Genomic DNA, 22,497 nt, shown 5'->3' with positions numbered 1-22,497 from the left:
CGGGGACGGGACGTGATGACGTTTGTGCGGGGGCAGGGCCAGCTGGCGCGTGGGCGGAGCGACTGGGCCACGCACCCGCCGTACTCCCACGGCGAGCTGGGTTCAGCTAGATGCCGCCGAGTGCAAGGGAGGTTGGGACTCTGTGGTGGGGAAGCGCACAAACCACCCGGATGCGGAGATTGCGGAGCGAGGAATACACTTTACGGAAACGCACGAAGCTAACAGAGAAGGGTGCATTTCAACTCCCTTGCCACAGAATATCAAATGAAGAGCAGGGAGGTAAGAGGTCTTAACTGGGTGGGCGTCCCGGAGCAGAGCTCCTTCTGCCTGCACCACTAGGAAGGACTCGAGTTTCTTCCTCTTTACGCTGCCAGTTCGTTTGCTCACTTCCTGTAATACCTCCTCACCAGTCTACGTGGAGAAAGACACAGCTTCCAAACTACTCCAGAAAGGCGGCATAGTCACCTCAGAGCCCTCTTCATGGTCATCCCTGATAATTCCATACTGGGCATTGACAGTGGGGACTTCTTTTCCTATAGCAGCCCCAGCACTTAGAACAGGACTTGGCACATAGAAGGTGCTCAGTAATCCTTTTTTTTTTTTTTAATGATTGAAACAAATGGATAGTGATTAGAGTATCAGGGGGACTATGTAATCCAATAAAGTATCAGAATTTATCAGGATCGAAAGCAACATAGCTCACTGGGAAATCCGTAGACCTAGTGCAGGCTTTTGGACTTTGGACAAGTAATTCTCTGTGCTCAGTTTCATTACGAATCATAACAACATAACTTCCCTCATACAGCTGCCTTGAGGATGAAGTGAGAGTGTAAGGAAAGAATTTAACAAACTCTCAACGGGTGGTAACTATGATTACTATTCCTTAAGTTTTTCATCTAAGTAGTATTAATTCAATCTATATAATGGACTCTTAACATACAAAGTAAGTGTTTTTGGTCCATTTAATCTGCCATGTTTTCATCCCATTGAATTCTCAGCCCACATAAATCATTTAAATAGCACTTCATTAAGAATAGGAAGGCCATTGAGAGAAGCCAGGATGCTTTCAACCAAATTTTCCATTGTCCGTCGTCTTGCTTGATGAGTTGCACTTCCAATGTGAGGTGTCAGAGTGACGTTCTTCAACTCCAACAAAGGATGATCTCTGAAATACAGATTAATTGAGGAAAACTATTCAGAGTTGTTTCATTTCTTTAATGTCATGTTATGGTTTCATATCCCCTACGCTGAGATGGGGAAGGCTGTGGGAGCCTTATGGCGTACTCTTAATGACACCTAGGTATGACCACTGCTCATCTAACCCTGGTTTGGGTGACCCAGCATTTCTGGGTGTAAAATACATATCCTAACTGCACCCAGGCCATTAGTTCACAATTGCACAACATGCATGATGGATTAAATGACACTGACCCACAGGACAAGAAAGGGCCTTGGGGAATTAGGTGTTGATCTAGGCATCTTGGGACAAGCTGAATGTGCCTGTAATGGGAATAGCATTCAGAGGGGAAAGATTTATTAACTAGAATTAGCAGATTAGAGGGAGCTCTCGTCCAGGAAGAAGGCAAAGGATGGGAGTTAGCCTGGAAAGATAATGAGGTTTTAGTGAAGTGGGTCAGGCAGACTCAAGCATAATGATGGATAATATTAGCACCCAGGATTGGGAAAGTGCTATGATCTGGCCCAGCGGGCATCCTGACTATTTTAATAGAGGCCAAAGTAGACATGTGGCAGTGGTCCCCCATCATAGATACTGAGGCTCAAGGGGCACACCCTTGAGAATCTTACAGACCCCCAAACCTATGGAAGTTCTCTGGGGGCACCTGTAATTTATATCAAGGCAGTTTGACTGCCCTCACCTCCAGGAATGACTGAAGTAAGACATATCCTGTGGTACAGTTAGCAGTGGTAGAAACTATTCTGAAAAACACCCATCCTCCCCTTATGAAGGAGGTGGGTCCTACTATATAACATCACACACTGGAAAACAGTACAAGGGTGCGAACTGAGACAGGGTGACTGGCTTTGTCCCAACTGACTTGGAACCCAGAAAGAACTGAATCACGGCCAACTGTACAACACCTGCCCATAATAATATCTGGTGTATAGGCAAGAGACAGTTTTGTTGAGAAGGCATAGCAAATACCTCTGCAATTGTTATCGATTTGTTATGTAATGAAACTGCATTGTACCACGACAATATTGCAATATGGTATAACACTGGCATTGTTGGTAAGATTTAAGTACCTCATGTAAATAAGTCAGATGACAATAGTGACATTGACGATCGATGGGAAATGACTGGCCTGAGGAAATACTGGATTTAGGTCAATACCAGCTAATTTATATACTAAATAGTGCTACACAAGTTCATCATAATGTACAAATAGTGGTAGATCAAGGGGTTGGGGGGAACAAGTCATCATATTGGTACAAAAATACAATGGGTTAGTTTCTTTAAATCTATCCCTGCCCCACATTGGCTCCTCCAAATGTTAGGCGAAGTCATACTGTATCTGTCATATAAATACTGTAATAAATGTAGATAATCCAATAAACATCATTTTGCTCTGAGACAGCTAAGGCCAAGGGCCAGTGGCTGGCCTGTGTAGTAAAGAATTAACTCAGCAGGCAGGCTTGGAGTTCTTGAACCCTGCACATTCCAAAGATAGGACTGGCCTTTGACTGGCCTCTGGAAGATAACCTGTGAGCCCTTGAGATATACTGCCTGGTAAGAGTGTCTTATACTTGGGGCCTTGAGCAAAGCCAGATAGTTTATGCTAGTGATTTAATTTGTGGTGAATACCTGTTTTTGTTCACCTAGGGCTCTAGGCCAATCTGTATCAGTTTGACCTCTGCAGGTTCTGGAGACTACGAAGCCAGTGTCAGACATGTGGGCACTCCACACCTACATGACTGACCCCCTGATACCAACGCTGGGATGAGCTTCCCTGGTTGGAAATACTTAACGTGTGTTGTCACACACCATTGCTGGGGGTGGTAGCACTGTCCACACAACTCCATTGGGGGGACAACTGGAAGTGCAAGCCTGGTTCTCCTCGACTCCCCTATGAGTTTTCTCCCTTTGCTGATTTTAAACTATATCATTTCACTGTAATAAACTGTAACTGTGAGTAGAAAAGCTTTTCTGAGTTCTGTGAGTCTTGCTAGCAAATCATAAAGGCTGAAGGTGATCTTGGGGACTCCTGGCGCTATTGGCAAATGAATTTTTTCTTTTTAAAATAATATACAGGGGGCTTCCCTGGTGGCGCAGTGGTTGAGAGTCCACCTGCCGATGCAGGGGACGCAGGGTCGTGCCCCGGTCCGGGAGAATCCCACATGCCACGGAGCGGCTGGGCCCGTGAGCCATGGTCGCTGAGCCTGTGCTCCGCAACAGGAGAGGCCACAGCAGTGACAGGCCCGCGTACCGCAAAAAAAAAAAAAAAAAAAAAAAAAAACCACAGTAAATCCTTTTGTAAAGCAAAGAATACTTATGTAGTATGACTAAATAACCACAGGTTTCCGAGTTTTTAAATTACTTTTTTCACAGTAAGTGGCATCAAAATGTCTCCCTGAAAAACCAAGATGAAAACTCAGACCTATCTGATAAATATACAGATTAGAAATTAACATGGGATCTGAATATAAGTTATTCATAAAATAGTTGTTAAACCTCTTGGCCACAAGAATGATTTCACATGGGACACTGGGAGTGCATCACCTATTAGAATAAACTAAGCTTTGGGATATAACCCTAGTATTTGCCTTGTGACTTGTGAGTAAAAGTTCATTTTAGCAGGCAACAGGGGTGATAACATGACTTCTCCATTTTTGAGTAAGTTGACAACTGTCTACAATGGTCATGCTTCTTCATTTATATTGAAATTATTTTCTGTTCTAGATTAGTTGCTCTCTTATTTGGTCTTTACACTCTTAAAAATTGAGAACCCCAAAGAACATGTGTTTATGAGGGTTATGCCTATCAACATTTATTGTATTAGAAATTAAAACTGAAAAAAATTTAATACAATCATACAGAAGCACACATTTCATTAGCTGTCAGAGTGATGATGTCATCACATGTCCTTAAGTCTCTGGAAGACTCCACGGTACACTTGTGTGAGAAAACATGAGTGGAAATAAATAACATCTTACAGTATCATGAAAATAGTTTTGACTTGGGAGCTCCTCTCTACTTGCTAGATAGGATGCTGCCTGATTCATGAATTATTAAATAAATCCAGTTAGACCTTTAAAAAGAAAAAAAAGTTAGTTTTGACTTCAAAGACCCCCTGAAAGGGTCTCCAGACCACATTTTGAGAAACTCTGCTCTGAATAAATTATTGTTTTTCTCAGAAATCTCTGTAAGTTCTATGACCAATCTTGATAAACTTAGGTATTAAATTTGGTCATAATGTCAAACATTCATCTGACAGTAATTTGCTTACTGGATAGAAATCAAAGCTGGAGGAATCAAAGCTAGGAATAGCTGGTTTAATGAATGACAGCATCAAGATTCCAAATAAGTGACAGACCAAGACTCCAGTCCCAACAGGCTGGATCACTGGGTCAAAACACACAAGCAAATGAAATTAAATACAAATAAGTGTAACATTCCACACATAAACTTAAAAAACAGTTGAGAGAATAACAATTTCAATTTTAGCTGACTAAAAACTTAACGAGTTAAGGTGCAGTGAGGCTTCGAGGAAGGGTGCTGCCAACACAGCCTTTGTGTAATTTCTCTACAGTGGTCAGGCCACAACATGAATGCTGTGTGCCATTCTCAGGAGCACATTTTCAAAGGACTGTAAAATCTAAAGTGCTGCAAGGCAAGGTGTCTGGAAATGACATCATTTAGGCTGCAACTGAAGGATAGGAAGATACTTAGCCTCAAAAAAAAAGAGACTAAGATGAAATGTAGTGGTTGTCTTAAAATACATGAAGGTTTGTAAAGAGGAGAATAATCAGAGCTCGCCTTTGATGCTGCAGAAGGCAAACCAGGGTCGGTGGGTAAAGGGAGGACTACTTGGCTTGATCTGAGAACGGCTGTCCTGTGCAGTCTCCATCCACGGCAGGGGTTCTGGGTACGTCACATCGAGCGCTGCTGCTTTAATGACCCCGGTCTGAAGGGCTTCCACCAGGGCGTCTTGATCAACTAACAGACCTGGGTGGACGAGACCCCTCCTCGGTAGGTCCCACAGACAGTGCACTCTGGTCACATTCACTACTGTTCAAACACGTCTTGATCTTGTCACAGGTTTGACAGCATGTGAACTTCATTCTGCCATTTCGTTCTCAGACACAGAGAGCCTGCTGCATGCCAGGCGGCGCACTAAACCCTTTACAGATGCTGTCTCGCCACCTCCTCCACTTACCCAGCAAAAGTCAATACTCTTTTTACACGTGAGGCTTGTAGGTTACATGCTCAGCCAAAGTCACGAGCTTCTAAAGCATCTGCCCAGATCCGAGGCCAGGTCTGTCTGACCCTGAGCCTGGGCCCTGCCACTTCACCACACCGCCTCCCAAAGCCACCGCAGGTTCCGGGAAACAGCCCCCAGATAGTAGTTTTAGGTACACGTTCAAAAACCAAACAGCCACAAACATCACCCATAACTGCATTTCAAATACAAGATAGCAGCAGCAGCTGAGAAGGAAACCCCTTCCTCCCAGCAGAGACCTGCAAGGAACCTCCTTCCCGCTGGCGTGCTGAGCCGCCCTACAGGTCAAGACACAGCACCCAGCCTGCCTGTGCTGCTGGTGGAGAAACCTAGTCCCAAGCTCCTACCTGGGGTGTTTGTTTTTCCAGAATCTTTACTTCGTCACCGACCTCTGACATTACCAAAAGCATATAATGCACTGGTCCTTCCTGCTCATCTACAGGGTCTGAATTTTCAGAAAACCTTCAAGCATACTAGCTTGGCCCTGTGGGGTTTCACGGCAAGCCCTGTTTTCCTTGTTTTACAGATGAGACACAGGTGGTTGCTGGTGACGCCAGCTCTCACATGTCTTCTGCCCCCGATCCCAAAGGCAAGCCGCCTGCACGTTTGAGGCCAGCACCGATCCTCACGTGTGCTGGCACCCCCAGCGTCGAGCACTCTGACGCTTTCTTCTTCACAAATGCCACACCAACCCACCAGAAAATCTGGTTATCGCGCGGGGCCTAAAGCCTCCTGTATGCAAACACACAAAGCTCTACGAAAATGTCAGAGAACCAACCACACTAACTAACACAAAGTTATTTTTTTAAACTGAGGCTTGATTCTACGTGGAAGGTCAAACTGTGATTCTGCTACCCGAGGAGATGCCCGTACTTGGATCTGAAAACGCCACAGTGTACGATTCTCATTCTTTTTGTTACTAATTTGAGGTTCAAAATGACGTGAAGACAAAAATCAGACGTATTTCTAAATATAAAGTAAAACCCCTTTAACTCACCACCCAGCAGTCTAAGTGGATTTTTCAGACCATTCAGGGAAAAGCTTGCCTGGGAATGCTGAGAGGATGGCCATGGCTGGGGGCGGGGCCCTCCGGCACAGCCCCCACAGCCCCCCAGCCTCCACACAGCGGTGGAGCCGCACCGCTGCCGATGTTGAGAGAGTAGCAGTGGGCTCCGTCGCACTCAGCTCGCGCCTCCCGATCAGGCCCCGGGCCTGGGGCGTCAGGCTCACAGCCAACATCACAAAGTCCGATCGCTGAAGCAGGTCATCCAGCCTCTCACAGCAAGTGGCCCCAATGGCTTCCTCCTCCTCCGATTTTCTATGAAGGGAACAAGGGAGAAAAACCACGTTCTCTAGTTAGAAATTCATCAACTCCCGGAAGGAGTTTCTGAGAGGAGCCATGGACTCAGTCTGTCCTCCCGTGGGCCAGACCCCCACCTGGGTCCAGAGGCGGCTGGACCCCGAGGCCAGGGCTCACCCATGGAAACGCCGTGGGCGTCTCTGGGTGCTCTGAGCCCCGTGTCTGTGGGGTGTCACACCAGACTGCGAGCCCCTTGAGGTCAGGAGCTTCCTCTCACTCAACTTTGAGCCCCCAGAGTCTGGTACAAGCCCGATGGTGTCAGACATGCTTTCAGTGACGTCCAGCATTGCTGCATATGGGCAAACACATCAGAATTTCCAGAGAAAAATAACAAAACGGGAGAGAGCCTGGGAGTGCCATCTGTTCAACAGACAGCAAGGATCCAGGGGTCTGGTGCGGGCAGGATTGAGTGCTCTGTTTTGGGTCCAATCCTAACTCCTGCTCTGGGCACCCCAGACAGCTGATTATTCAACAGAAATTCCAAGCTCCAGGAGGTCACAGCATCCCTGGTAGCTGCTACTGCCCTACAAACATGGAATACAAAAATACATGAATTCTTTCTACACATCTTGGCCAGCAGAGCACCTGAAGGAAAGAGGAACGGCCGGCACACGCTGCCACTGTGAAAGCCCTGCCCACCTCGCGCGCCTTGTCCTGGCCTCTGCGGCGGCCCTCGCCGCACTGGGAGCGGTGACAGCTACCGAAGCCTCGCCACTATCCACTGTGCAAACAGGGTGACTGAAAAGGGGGCAGTCCTGACGTGAAGTCTCCCAGCTCACCCTGCCTCTGGGAGTGGAAATCTATTCCGTGGCAACAGAAGCCACTGAAAGGCTGCAAACAGCGCCATCATCTGGCCGGTCTGCAGACGGGGCTGAAGTTCGAGAGCAGACAGCCCCTTAGAGGGCAGGGCAGGTGAGAAAGGCCGGGGCCTAGGCCGGTGGCAGGTGGCAGCGATGAAGTGAGAGTGAACAGGCAGGTCTGAGGGTTGTTCTGAGACAAAATTAACAGGACTGGGTGTTGGGCTGAATGCTGCTGGTGGAGTATGAGGAAGAGGGTTTCAGACTGAATACTGGGGGGGGAAGCATACACCTGTGTGTTATGTGTGTTCAAGTGTGGACAGCATCTCCCATGATCAGAAAGAATCGCTGTACAAACTGAAACAGAGCACAGCTGTAGGTGAGCCAAAATCTCTTTTCTCTCTGGTGAAATTTTTTCAATGAAGAGAAGATTATCTGCTGCATTTCTGGGTGATCGTAAGAACACCACAGTCCCTTCCTTGATCATCAATGCTTTTTGGAGAAACAGAATAGGAGAATTGTATGAAAAGTGGAGGAATAATATATCTAAACTATATTTAAGGCAGTGATGGTGCAAGTTCTGCTCAGTCAATTTCAAGTCCATTTTCTGAATTTTACCTGCGTTTCCTACTGCGGTAGAGAATCTCCATTTCAAATGCTCTGGCCCTCTGAGCAATCTTACAGCCAATGCTCCCCACGCCGATAATTCCCAGAGTGGCCCCTGTCACTTCTTAACCCATCCAGTTTGTAGAAAAGTTCTCCGTATGTGGCGAAATGGCCAAATGATGGCCTAAAATAAACACGATGCAGAGTGGGCAGTGTGGACAGCACCACACACAAAATCCCCACAACCCTCACTGGGCCGCCAGAAGGGGAGATGAGGCTACAGGAAGTCCAGGGCGGACCCTGGGCGCTCACTCATTCCTATCCGACAGCAAAATGTTTCTGCAAGGGAAGAATGACAGGAACAGGGCAGTTTCCTCATAACAAACCCCAGCCTCCTGGCAGAATGCTTTAAAAGAGCAACTTCTGGAACTTCCCTGGTGGTGCAGTGGTTAAGACTCCAGGCTCCCAATGCAGGGGGCCCGGGTTCGATCCTTTGTCAGGGAACTAGATCCCACATGCATGCCGCAACTAAGAGTTCATATGCCACAACTAAGGAGCCCATGTGCTGCAACTAAGGAGCAGGTGAGCCGCAACTAAGGAGCCTGCCTGCCGTAACTAAGATCCAGTGCAACCAAATAAATAAATATAAAAAAAAAAAAACCCAGCAACTTCTTTCACATTAAGGGAGGATTTCTGGTTAAAATTTGTTGGTTTTGGGGCTTCCCTGGTGGCGCAGTGGTTGAGAGTCCGCCTGCCAATGCAGGGGACACGGGTTCGTGTCCCAGTCCGGGAAGATCCCACATGCCGCGGAGCGGCTGGGCCCGTGAGCCATGGCCACTGAGCCTGCGCGTCCGGAGCCTGTGCTCCGCAACGGGAGAGGCCACAACAGTGAGAGGCCCGCATACTGCAAAAAAAAAAAAAAATTTGTTGGTTTTGGCGTGTGCAAGTGTCTGTACATTTGTTACTACATGTATGCGGATGTGTGTGACTGTGCATCTGTTTGTGTGTGCATGTGTGTGTGTGTCTGTGAGTGTGCACACGTGAACCAGCAGTCAGAAACAGAACCGGCTCGGACTTCCCTGGTGGCGCAGTGGTTAAGAATCCTCCTGCCAATGCAGGGGACAGGGGTTCAATCCCTGGTCCGGGAAGATCCCACATGCCGCGGAGCAACTAAGCCCGTGCGCCACGACTACTGAGCCTGCGCTCTAGAGCCCGCAAGCCACAACTACTGTGCCCGTGTGCCACAACTACTGAAGCCCACGCGCCTAGAGCCCGTGCTCCGCAACAAGAGAAGCCACCGCAGTGAGAAGCCTGCGCACCGCAGCAAAGAGTAGACTCCGCTTGCCGCAGCTAGAGAAAGCCCGCGGGCAGCAACAAAGACCCAACGCAGCCAAAAATTAAAAATTAAAATTTTGGAAAAAAAAAAAAAGAAACAGAACCTGCTTGGTTCTTGCCTCCTTTCCTCAAGCCCCTTCACCCCAGAGCTCCACCAGGACGACGGCCAAGTGCTGAAGTGCTGCGCTGCTCCTCGCGGGGCGTGCCCAGCCAGGTCCAGTGTGTGGGTAGCTGGGGTTCTGCCTGCTCACTTGGGGGCCTTCACCCCAGGGTAGCATGCTGAACAGCCAGTGAACTACTCCAAGGGCATTTCCGCAGTGGTGCTGAAACTACTTCACACGTTGCGTAGTTAGTGGAATTTGGTGGAGGAGAAAACAGTGTATCAGACAGATCACGTGGACTGCATGTGCCTGGGTGCCAAGCTTGGCCCTGACTAGGCTGAAACAACCAAAAGTCGCTCCAAGTCCAGGGCAACAAAGTCCTGGACGCAGTGTGAAGAGATCAGAGCCTTATCAGGTGTGATATTAAGTATCTGTCATCTGATCTCTGGAAAACAAGCGTCTCCTGCCTGTTTACCTTCCACGACTCTCCGAGCTGCGGCCAGCAGCAAGGCCATCCCCAGGTCTGCCGTGGGGTTGGAAAGGGCGTGTGGCGTGTTGGCCGCCTTCACACCAAAGCTGGCAACGAGTCCCGGGTCCAGGTGGTCCGGGCCCGCCCCTACGCCAGCGACGATCTTCAAGCAGGGCAGGGTGCGCAGCTCCTGGCTAACGGCCGGCCTTCCGCTCCAGATGTACACGGCTCGGGTCTTTGGACCCAACTGTGTTTTATTTTCCAAAAATTCTTGCATGGTAATGAGATTAAAGCGTTTCTGCAGGTCTCCAGCAGAAATATGATCTTCACATATACCATACTGTCCTTCAAGTCCAGACACCAAAACTCCAGGTAGGTCCTGATCGCCCGTGGCCTGCAGAAAGATAGATGCAATTTCTGCTGTCAAAGAGAGTCTTCAAGAGAACAACCCATATGCTCTTCTACTGCTCTTTAGATTTTCTAAATTACAACAGGACTGGAATTCATTTTATTTCCTGGAAAAATTCCTGTAAAACCTGTAACACAGCAGAGCTGGACTCTGAAGGTACCCATGCTCCCATCACTGCCACTTTCCTCCCCACCCGACGGGGGTCTTTATTTCTGCCCTTCGGCTGCGGTGGCAGCCTCCGGGCCCCCTCCGACAGGCACTCCTTGTGATCAGGCCCTCGTGAGACCCCCAGCCTGGAGTGCACTTCTCGTGAAGAGAATGCAGCAGAAGCGAAGGCGGGTCCTGCTCTCCCCTGCTCCCCCCTCTCCCGGGGGGCCAGGGCCATGCTGGGAGGCAGCCCTGTGCCAAGGCCCAAGTGAGTGAGAGGCAGGACTTAAGAGGCTGGCCAACGGCCTGGGAGCCTGGGGATGACCGCAGCCCTGGCCAGCGCCTTGACTAAAGTTTCCCGAGGGACCCTGAGCCAGAACCGCCCAGGTAAGCCACTCCTGGACTGCGACCTGAAGACATAGCGGGTAACAGAAGTTTATGATTTTCAGCCACTAAAATTTAGGGTAATTTTATGCAACAATAACTAACAAATAAAACTGACCATCTTTTACTGTGAAAGTAAGATACTTTTTACTGTCTGTCAAACAAATTAAATAATGTTTTATGTTCTTTGTTCCTAATTAAAAAGAAGATATCTTTAACATTTTATAGCTTTCTTCCAAAAAGAAAACCAGTTGCTTTCAAGAGTCGAGGCTAGTGAATGCATTTTATCTTTGGGTCACAAACTTAGCTAAAAATGTTTACAATGTGTTCAAAGCTCAGAGCACAATGGGCTAAAAAACTTGTTTACTTTTTGGACTTTCAGTAAAAGATTAATAGAGTTTCATTCAAGATAAGATCTCAGTTATTTTGATAGAAAGGAGTCTCAACTCCTGACTGCTTTAACGTTGGTTATGGAGCAATGACACACAGCCATCACACCATTATTGCCAGTGGTCGTACATGGAAAAGATCCAAGATCCTCCAAGTGACTCGTGGCTGCTCCACGAGTGAAGAGGGAGACAGTCCCAGCTGGGGCAGATAGACGCAGCAGGGATGGGAGCACCGGGCACATTCAAGAGCTCGCTCCATCCTTGGGCTCTGTCTCTTGCTCTATAATTCCTTTCACGAGCACCAGCCTCTGACCATCTCCACTCACAGCCAGGAGTCCAGCAAAGGAGCACGAGACCGGAAGTGGGACCCACCGTCAACAGCTTCCTGAGAAGGAGCGTGAGCCCTGTTCGCTGCTGATGCCGAGCCCTGTGCGCAGAGGAGCGGACAGGGCCGCAAGACGAGAACTTTGGCTCCGGCACAGCTCTGCGGCTGATCAAGTGTCTCCCGGGCTTCCTGCGTTCTTGGTGAAACCGGAGTGATATCAACAGGTAGTGCTTTACAGTTGCACCGTAAGATCACATTTCATTCTCCTCCCCTAATTTCTGCATAAAGAGAGCTAAGTGGACATGCCTCTGGCAGGTGTCCTTGCATGCACAGTACTGACATGACGGTTAGGTTGGGAACATTCTGACCACAAAGGAACTCACCACAAAGTAGGTGTATTTTTACACAACTGCATTTCGTCTAAGTCAAAAGATAAACCCATGTGTGAAATTTGGAAAAGTCAAAAATTTTTGTTTTTGGTTAACAGAAAAAAAATTTTGTTTTTGGTTAACAGAGTGATAGTTCAGACATGACATGCAGCTAGACTGCGTTTTCTAACTGCTACGTGCATTCTCCTTACACTGTTGAATTTGAACTGCTAGCACAGATTAAAAATTAGTTTTCTCCTTGCGAAATGATTGCTTAATTTAAACATAAAAGAATATGTATTAACTTTGTGGAAATTGCCTTCAACAGACCCAAGGCTCTAAATTCAGGATTTTCTTCTTTTAAAGTCCCTGTAAAATTGAGACCCAGAAAGAAAAAAGTAGAATGAACTTCCAACCTCTTCTTTCAAAGGAAAGTAAGACCGACGTTTGTATAGCACTCATGAGAGGGAAGTGTGGAGGGAGGCATGCAGACCCGTGACCAGTGACTGTGACTGCCCAGCGGGACTCTGGGCCCAGAAGAGGACAGGGCAGGAGGAGTTCTGGGGTAACACAAGCACAGAGAGAACAAATTCAAATCACAGAAGGGGCAAGGACGGGGGCAGGCAAGGGGCAGGGGAGTAAGGAAGGTATTTTTAACTTAAAAAGCAAAAATGAAAATAAAAACCAACTGCAACCAATAAAAATATGTTTTCGTTTTTGGGACAGAGAGAAAGAAACAAAGGCGGGGTGAGGGCAGCAAGAGGACAAAGCAGGACCGAGTGCAAAGGCGGAGCTGGGCGTTGGGTTCAGGCTGCTCGGCCTGGCTGTGCTTCCCTCTGAAACTCGCTATCCTCCAACGTAAAGTGAGGGGAACAGACAGCCTGGCATGGTGGCCCTGACAGTGAAAGAGAACACTCAGAGCCTGGAGAACCTACTGCAAGCCTTCAATGAATGGGAGTTACTAATGTTTAAATCTGAACGACAATTTAGGTATTTACCCAGGTGTCTAGAAACAAACTTACACCAAAGAGGGAGACTGAATTCATACCACACAGTAACATTTCTTAAAATCCTATTTCCTCATGAAGCTTCCTCTCTTAATATTTGAGAGGTGAGTCCAATACCACCCCCATCATCCTCACGTACCCAACGTGCCAAGACTTGCTTCAAACTGGCACCAACTGACTTTTAACTTCTCTCCCTGCCACTCTGTCCTCTTATCCTCTCTCCAATCCCTTTCAAAGTCTATCCTCACCTCACCTACCAAGCAGTTCTCTGCCCTGTCTATGGGTATAAAATTAAAGTTGTTTGCTTTTTGTCCTCTACGAATCCCCAGCCCAGATTCTGCTCCAAAGAGGCTCAGAAAACAGCTTGGAAAAAAAAAAAAGAATTCTCCGTAATGAGGGGTAGGTGACGCCATGGTTAGCCCCTCTGCTCTTATAATCATCCTTAGCTTGATATTCTGGATTTGCTGGAGAACAATCTGTTCACTCATGACTAGGTAAGAGTACCTAAAAGTTTAAGATATACCAAAGGGCATATCCTTGAGGGTGTGTTTGCTAGTTCTAGCTTAATGAAAACTGCACTGTTTACACCCTTTATGTGAGGTTTCTCCAGTCACCAGGTATCAACAAATCCAATGTAATTTAAAACCAATACTGTCACAATGTGTCTCGGCAAAAACAGTTGCTTCCCTCCTAAGAAATGGTTTGTCAGGACCTGCTAAACATTAAGGAAAAGAAAGACAAGATTAAAAAAACCTAGGGACTTCCCTGGTGGCGCAGTGGTTAAGAATCCACCTGCCAATGCAGGGGACACGGGTTCAAGCCCAGGTCCGGGAAGATCCCATGTGCCACGGAGCAACTAAGTCCGTGCACCACAACTACTGAGCCTGCGCTCTAGAGCCTGTGAGCCACAACAACTGAAGCCCGTGCGCGCCTAGAGCCCGTGCTGCGCAACAAGAGAAACCACCACCGCAGTGAGAAGCCCGCGCACCGCAGTGAAGAGTGTCCCCTGCTCGCCACAACTAGAGAAAGCCCATGCAGCAATGAAGATCCAAAACAGGCAAAAATAAATATATTAAAAAAACCAAACAAACCTGGATTCATGCAGGGGAATAAACTATAAAATCTGATGTGGATACTTGAATCTATTCATTTACAGCTTAATCTGCCACGGCCTGGAGCTGAGAAAACAGTAGCTGTCCAAAATGACCTTTAGATTCTGGCCGTGTCTGAAGCCGCCTTAAGTCTTCTCTCGAACAAGGCAAGTACAAATAACAACAATGTATTTTCCTTATTAAATTCTTCAGGATCGTGCCCTGCAAGCCCAGAAGGGTCTTAGGATTCTAATGCTGCCCACCTGCCCCAGGTGAAGTTCGAGGTCAGTCACACCACGCGGCAGAGCTCAGTCCAGTCTCCCGCCCACAACGCGACATCCGGGTCTTTTAAAAAGACCCCAGATTTAAGGGACGCTCCAGCAGGCCCAGTCTCCCAGGCAAGGCCCGGACAGCGAAGGCGCGAGGTCAAAGAGAGTAGTGCCCCCGCCCCAGTCCTACGGCCAGCCACGCTAGAGCCAGGCCCCAAAGCTCGTCGACCACACCTCCCAGCCGAGCCCCCAAACCGCCGACCACACACCTTCAGCCACTCCCTAAGCCCGCCTGCCGTGCCCAAGGCCACGCCCCAAGCCCCACAGCTCGGTCCTCGTCTGCTAGCCCCGCCCAATCAACTAGGCCGCGTCCACATCTCCGGCGCTCGGTTCGCGGCCGGGAACTCTGGGCGCCAGGAGTGCGCATGCGAGAAGCCACCTGGAGGGCAGGTTGCCGAGGCCCCGCGCCTGGCGGGCGGGCTTGGGGTGGAGCCTCCTTCAGGAGCGGAGTCTGGGTGGTCGAGTGTGGGGACTGTGTGGTGGGGAAGGTTGCTGGCCTGCTTCAGCGTGAGGAGTGTGAAAATTAATACACAGAACCTCATTTAAGATGGAGCCGGCAGTCCAGAAGGGATAGCTCTGGCACCACTCCCCCTCGATTGGAGATCCAGCAGGAAAAAGGGCACAACCTCGCTACAGGCGGGGAAGGAAGCCTTTCTCCGAGTCTGGAAACAGCCCAGCCAATGGGAAGCTACTACACTTCCAACTCGGGGTTCCCTCCAATGGGCTCTTTGTTTATAACAAGCAGCCACGCCCAACTCCCCCTTCTCTTCTATAAAAGGGTTTCCCCTGCGTTGTTCTTTGCACTTGCCTGTGGTTTGCTATAGGTTGAACGTTTTAAATTGCAGTTTTTTTGCTGTTCCTGAATAAACCCATTCTGCTGGTAATCAGCTATTTTATTGTTTTAGGTGGTCGGGTGGGGGGACCTTGCGGGGGCGCATTGTTGGGCAGGGTCTGCACGCTGGCGCCTGGCTGGCTTCTGTAAAGAGCAAGTCTCACCCTGAGATCAGGACTGCCTTCTTCCCGGGAAAGTGGGCAGGGGATGACGCAGGCCCTCCCTGCGGCAAGAGGCCTCCTCCTTTTTGGCGCTGCCTAGGCCCTGCTCTAAGTCACCCGCGAGGGTTTACTCCTGTGTCTCCACGGTTCTGGGTCAGTGTGTCACAAATTCAGTCATTTTTCATAGTCACACACCATCTGTGTTGCTATTTACTCATTTTCTCCCCTAAGTAAATTAAAAATCAACTCAAGTGTTTACTTACCTAGTCAAAAATAATACTATCTGGGGATATCTCTGGTATTTTTAAAATTAGGCTAGATGGTACTACTGAGAGCAGGTAATGAACAGGTATAGTCCTCTTTAGGAAACACTGATAAGCGTTTCATCCAGTGTCCTGGCTTCACTTGCTGCCTTCTACTCTGATGGCTCTCAAACTTTTATCTCCAGCCCAGAACTCCTCTCTGGCAGCTTTCATTGCCCTGATGCTAGTCTCCCTACTTCCCTCTCTTCAAGTACTCCCTTTGCAATCCTTTCTCCTGTACATGGCAGCCTAGATGCCTGAAGGACATATAAATCTGACATGTTAATCCCCAGCTTAAAGCCCCTTGTTCATATGGTAGAGTACAAAATCCTAAGCACAGAGGTCCCATTATCTGGCCTGCCCACCCAGCAAACCACTTGTGCGTGCTGATCATTTCAGCTGCACATTTACCCAAACTGCCATGCTCCTGGCACTGGACTTGTTCCCTGGCTGCCTGGACTGGACCCCAGCTCTTCCCCTAGTTCTCACTCATCTTGCAGGTCCCCATTTAAGCGTAATATCCTCAAGGAAGCCTTTCCTGAACTCCTTAAACTAAGTGTGTTCCTGCTAAATGTTCTCTTAATACCCTAAACTCTTTACCTGTAGGACTTTGCTGTGAATCCAAATTCAGTGTACGATCTTCTGTGTAACGTCAGGCCTTCTGCTAGACTACACTCCGTGAGGGCAGGGACTCAGTCTTGTTATTGTTCTATTTCTTGATAACAGCACCTGATATCCTGTCTGGCACATGTACATGCTCAATAAATATTTGTTGAAAAACTAAAGAATAAATAAAATACAAATAAGGGAGGAAAGCTTCTTAGAACTGTTTGGAAAGTCTAGACTGAAAGAGGACATAGAGTTTTACTATTCTATCTCAAGATCATAAAAAAGCTCTTGAGAAAGCATCGCCTTGCAAAAGTGAATACTACCTGTCACAAAAGATTATTTGGAGTTTTATTACCATCCAGCTACCTAGCCAGAGGGCCTCTATTGAATTTGGTCCAGCAAGAAGAATTCACAGATTGCCAGAATCCCTGCTGTGTTCAGTTGGGAGTAAATATAATGAAAAAATTAGAATTTGATAAAAACTGGCCTTAACTTTTAAATTAAATACACGTTACAAATACACAATGTTATAAAATATGCATGTTATGAAAACAGCAATAAAATGAGCCCCTGGTTATATACCACCAAACTTAAGAAATATACCATTACCGCTGCTTTTGACTTTCCCTGTGCCACTCCCTGCTGCTCCAGATATAACTCCTATCTTGAATTTTATGATATAGATAGATAGATAGATAGAAAATCTGCCTAAATAATATATTGTCTGGTTTGGCATATTTTTGCATTTTATGTTAATGGAATTATACCTTATGTAGTCTTTGGTAACCTGCTTTTTTTCTAAGCTTGTCAGTATGTGAGATTCATCCCCGTTTATACATGGAGGTGTAGTCATTCATCTTTACAGCTATATAATATCAGTAAATACACCTCAGTTTATCTATTTTTCTGCAGTCAGATATTTGCATTGCTCTTAGGGTAAGTAAGGTTGAGCGCTGGCCACTTTCAAAGAGAGCACACTGCATAAATTTGAGGGTTTCTCCCAAGAGTTCAACTCTGGTCCCTTTAGCAGGCCTGGATGTAGAAATTTCTTCAGCTAAGCATACAGTCCTGGGTGACAGCGTCTTTTGCCTCCTGACCATTTCCCACCCAAAGTGAGGGGTTCTTTTAGAACTCCTTTGCTTGGCTTGAGGCAGGATGGAAGCATCCCTCTCTTTCCCAAAGAGAAGAGAATGAGAATGGGACTGTACATCACTCCACAAGTTCCTCCAGAGAAACGATGTCACAATTTTTCCCTAACACATTTTCTTACCTCCTCTGCAAAATCTGGAAAAAGCTGGCCTGCCTTCTTTATTTGGAATATGGCATTTTCAATCATTTAATCTTCAATTTGGGGCCTCTGCTGAAATTGAGAGGAAAGTCTCACTGTAACATTGTCTTACATATGACTTAAAACATTTCTTCTTTTAAAAATGCAAATCCCTCTAGAAAAGTTATAAGCCTCTCCAGTGATTTTTTTATTAGTAACAATTAGTTCAGTCAAATTGCCGCCTTCTCAACTTAACTCAAGCCAGTTGCTCTGCAGGAATGGGCACTCTGTCTGGACATGTGTATCCTTTCCCAGTTAGGAGACACAGGGACATCTTCCACCAAACATCTGTCTTGCTCTTACTTGAGAACATGAGACTGCATTATTTAATGCTTATGTTTAGTCATTTTTTTAAATGAAGAATTCAATTTCTAAAGACAAAATGTAATTAAAGGAACTTCCCTGGTAGTCCAGCGGTAAAGAATCCGCCTTACAATGCAGGGAACATGGGTTCAATCCCTTGTCAGGGAACTAAGATACCACATGCCCAGGGGCAACTAAGCCCGTGTGCCACAACTACTGAGCTCTAGCACGCCTCAACTAGAGCCCGCCTACTGCAAACTACAGAGCCCACACTCTGGAACCCGCGCGCCACAACTACAGAGCTCATGCACCCTGGAGCCTGCGTGCCACAACTAGAGAAGAGAAAACCCGTGCACCACAACCAAGAGCCCGCGCACCTCAATGAAAGATTCCGCATGCCACAAGGAAGATCCTGAGTGCCGCGACGAAGACCCGACGCAGCCAAAAATAAAATAAATAAATAAATAATAAATAAATCTTTTTAAAAAATGTAATTCAAGAAGTTTGATTAACTCAGAGATGATTTAGCCTATTTATTCCCATTCTCTAAATGATCAGATACTTTTTGAGGAAATGGAAGTAGAAATGCAGAGTCTTGGTCAAATAATCGATTTTTCTTGTCTGGGCTGGTGACTTCAACTCATTCTTTGAGGCCACTATTATCAAAATCAGACAAAGATACCACAAGAAAACTACAGACCAATATCCCTTGTGAGTTACAGACACAAAATCTTCAATAAAATACTAGCAAACCAAATCCAGCGACATATTTTGAAAAGTTACTGTGACCAAATAGGATTTATCCTAGGAATGCAAGACTAGTTTAACACACAAAAATCAATGCGGTACACCATGTTAAGAGCATAAAGGACAAAATTCACACGATCATCTCAACAGATGCATTAGAAAAAGCATCTGACAAAACCTAACAACATTTCATGATTAAAGAAAAAAAAAAACACTCAACAAAGTAGGAATAGAAGAGAATTTCCTTAACCTCATAAAGGGCATTTGTGAAAAGCCCACAGTAAATATCATAATAGTGAAAATCTGAGTGCTTCCCCCCTAGGATCAGGAACAAGACAAAATGTCTACTCTTGCCACTTCTATTCAACATTGTACTGGATGTTTTAGGGCAGTTAGACAAGGAAAAACTAAAAAGCATCCAGATTGGAAGGGAAGAAGTAAACTGTCCCTATTTGCAGATGATATGATCTTATATATAGAAAATCCCAAGGAATCCACTAAAAGACTATTCAAAATAATAAATGATTCAGCAAGGTTGCAGACTACAAGATCACTATACAAAACTCAATTGTGTTTTGTGGTATACAGAAATAGCAAATCACGATGTTGTGCACCAGGAACTAACACAGTGTTGTAGGTCAATTATACTTCAAAAAACAAACAAAAAATTCATGGAAAAACAGATAAGATTTGTGGTTACCAGTGGTGGGGGGGTGGGGGGAGGGGGAATCGTAAGAAGGTGGTCGGAAGGTACAAACTTTCAGCTATAAGATAAGTACTAGAGATGTAATGTACAACATGATTAATATAATTAATACTGCTGTATATTACGTATGAAAGTTGTTAAGAGTATACATCCTGAGTTCTCATCACAAGGAAAAAGTATTTTTTCTTTTTCTTTTCTTTTGCAGCTATATGAGATACTGGATGGTCACTAAACTTATTGTGATAATCATTTCATGATGTACATAGGTCAAAGCATTATGCTGTACACCTTAAACTTATACAGTGCTATATGTCAATTACATCTCAATAAAACTGGGAGAAAAACAAAATAAATAAAAACAAATGAAAAAAATCGATTGTATTTTGCAGTCTCCATATTACTATGTTTTTTCAGTGTGATAACATAGATTTGTAAAATCTACAAGCATGCAAACATCACTTTCCATATACATTCAAAGATCTTCAAATTGACCTCTACCTAATAGATTCTTAGGAGTAACTGCATTTCTTCATTCTCTTCACAAACCAAGCTGAATGCTCAAGCGGCTCCCTATACATCTGTGCATTTTTGCTGTCACCAGTTGAATTATATGTGATCGAATTTAATCCCAAACCAGTTTATGCAAATTTTGTGGATTACTGAAGTTACATAATTTAAATGTCCCATAAAACTATGAAGTATGAGTGCAAAAGGCATAGAATGCTTATATCTATGACGACTAAGTTATATGCTTTAGAGAGGCACTAAAGACGCGTCACTAAAAATTTCCATTGAATTATGTGTGGTTGATACAACTTTAAAAGATTCAAAAAATAAAATAAAAATAAAAAATGATTGTTCCCTCCCTCCTCCAAAAATCTATTCTATTTCTATACACTGATTACGAATAGTCTGAAAATATTTAAAATAACAATTCCATTTAAATAGCATCAAATGGAATAAAATATTTAGGAATAAAATTAATAAAAAGGGCAAGACATGAATACTGGAAACTATAAAAGTCATAAAAATTAAAGAAGGTCTAAATAAATGGAAAGACATCCCATATCCATGGATTGGATGACTTAATAGTGTTAAGATGGCAATACTCCCTAAATTGGTGTACAGATTCAACACAATTCCTATCAAAATCCCAGATGCTTTCTTTTTTTTGGCAGAAATTGACAAACTAATCCTAAAGATCATATGGAAATGCGAGGGACCCAGAATGGCCAAATCAATCTTGACAAGGAACAAAGTCGGAGGACTTACACTTCCTGATTTCAAAACTTATCACGAAGCTACGCTAATCAAGCCAGTGTGGTACTGACATAAGGCTAGACATACAGATCAATGGAATTGAATTGCGACTACAGAAATAAATCCTTATATTTAAAGTCAATTGATTTTCAACAAGGGAGCCAAGGCAATGTGATGGGGAAAGAAAACTCTTTCCAATAAATGGTGCTGGGACACCTGGATATCCACATACAAAAGAACAGAGCTGTCAATCCCTGGTGGGGGAACTAAGATCCCACAAGCTGCGTGGCACCGCCAAAACAAAACAAAACAAAAAACCAAAAGAATAGAGTTGGACACCTACCTAACACCGTGCATAAAAATTTATTCACGATGATCACAGACCTAAAAGTAAGAGTTAAAATTTTAAAAGTCTAAGAAGAAAAGAGGAATAAATATTCATGATCTTGAGTTAGGCAATGGTTTCTCAGACACGATACCAAAAGCACAAGCAACAAAGGGAAAAACAGATACCTTGGACTTAATAAAAATTTAAAAGTTTTATGCTGCAAATGATACCAATAAAAAGTGAAAAGTCAATTCATAAAATGGGAGGAGGGCTTCCCTGGTGGCGCAGTGGTTGAGAGTCCACCTGCCGATGCAGGGGACTCGGGTTCGTGCCCTGGTCCGGGAAGATCCCACATGCCGCGGAGCGGCTGGGCCCGTGAGCCATGGCCGCTGAGCCTGCGCGTCCGGAGCCTGTGCTCCGCAACGGGAGAGGCCACAACAGTGAGAGGCCCACGTACCGCAAAAAACAAAAAAACAAAAAAAAAAAAAAAGGGAGGAAATATTTTCTTATATCTGATGAGGAATTTCTATCCAGAATATATGAAGAACTCTTCCAACTCAATAATAAAAAGACAACTAATCCATTTTTAAGTGGCCAAAGGACATGAATAGACATTTCTCCAAATTGCCAATAAGTACATTAAAAGATGCTCTATATCTCTAGCCATTAGGGAAATGCAAGTCAAAACCATAGTAAGACATCACTTCACAACTACCAGGGTATCATTGTAAAAAAACAAAAACAAAAACACACAAATAAGAGTAGACAAAGATGTGGAGAAATCCAACCCCACCACATTGCTGTTGGAAATGTAAAATGGTATAGCCGCTTTCAAATACAGTGTGGCAATTTCTCAAAACAGTAAACATCACATGATTCAACCACGCCACCTGCATACCCAAGAGAAATGAAGACTTAAAATCCATACAAAAACTCGTACACAAATGTTCATAGCAGCATTTTTCACAACAGCCAAAGAGTGGAAACAACCCTGATGTCAATTAACTGATGGAGAGATAAAATGCAATATATCCAAACAATAGATTAATCAGCAACAAAAAGGAACCAAGTACAGCTGACCCTTCAACCATGACCCTCTGTGAAGTCAGAAATCCACGCATAATTTTCCGGTTGGCCCTTCATATCCGCGGTTCCCCATCTGCAGATTTAACCAATTGCAGATCATGTAGTACACATATTACATGTGTAAGTTCAAACCCCTGTTGCTCAAGCGTCAAGTGTGCTGATGCCTGCTACAGTGTGGGTGAACCTTGAGAGTATTAGGCTAAGTGAACAAAGTCAGTCACAAAAGACTACATACTTATGCTTCCATTTACGTGAAATGT

The 22,497-nt window shown here is 45.4% G+C and overlaps 1 protein-coding gene across 1 annotated transcript; it reads right to left on the bottom strand.

Annotated features, from left to right (window-relative positions):
• Positions 1-948: 948 nt before the first annotated feature.
• On the bottom strand, positions 949-14,502 carry LOC101330289 (glyoxylate/hydroxypyruvate reductase B-like). The gene is given in 7 exon segments (XM_073789899.1): positions 949-1,165; positions 5,092-5,248; positions 6,470-6,777; positions 8,235-8,406; positions 10,134-10,521; positions 11,829-11,977; positions 14,248-14,502. Coding segments are annotated over 7 exon segments (1,341 nt in total). The 5' UTR covers positions 14,258-14,502; the 3' UTR covers positions 949-1,008.
• Between the last annotated feature and the right edge of the window lie 7,995 nt (positions 14,503-22,497).

This window comes from Tursiops truncatus, chromosome 13, assembly GCF_011762595.2.
Source record: "Tursiops truncatus isolate mTurTru1 chromosome 13, mTurTru1.mat.Y, whole genome shotgun sequence".
NCBI classification, from domain to species: domain Eukaryota; kingdom Metazoa; phylum Chordata; class Mammalia; order Artiodactyla; family Delphinidae; genus Tursiops; species Tursiops truncatus.
Note: the sequence above shows the minus strand (reverse complement) of the source record. Positions and strands in the feature narration are given on the sequence as shown.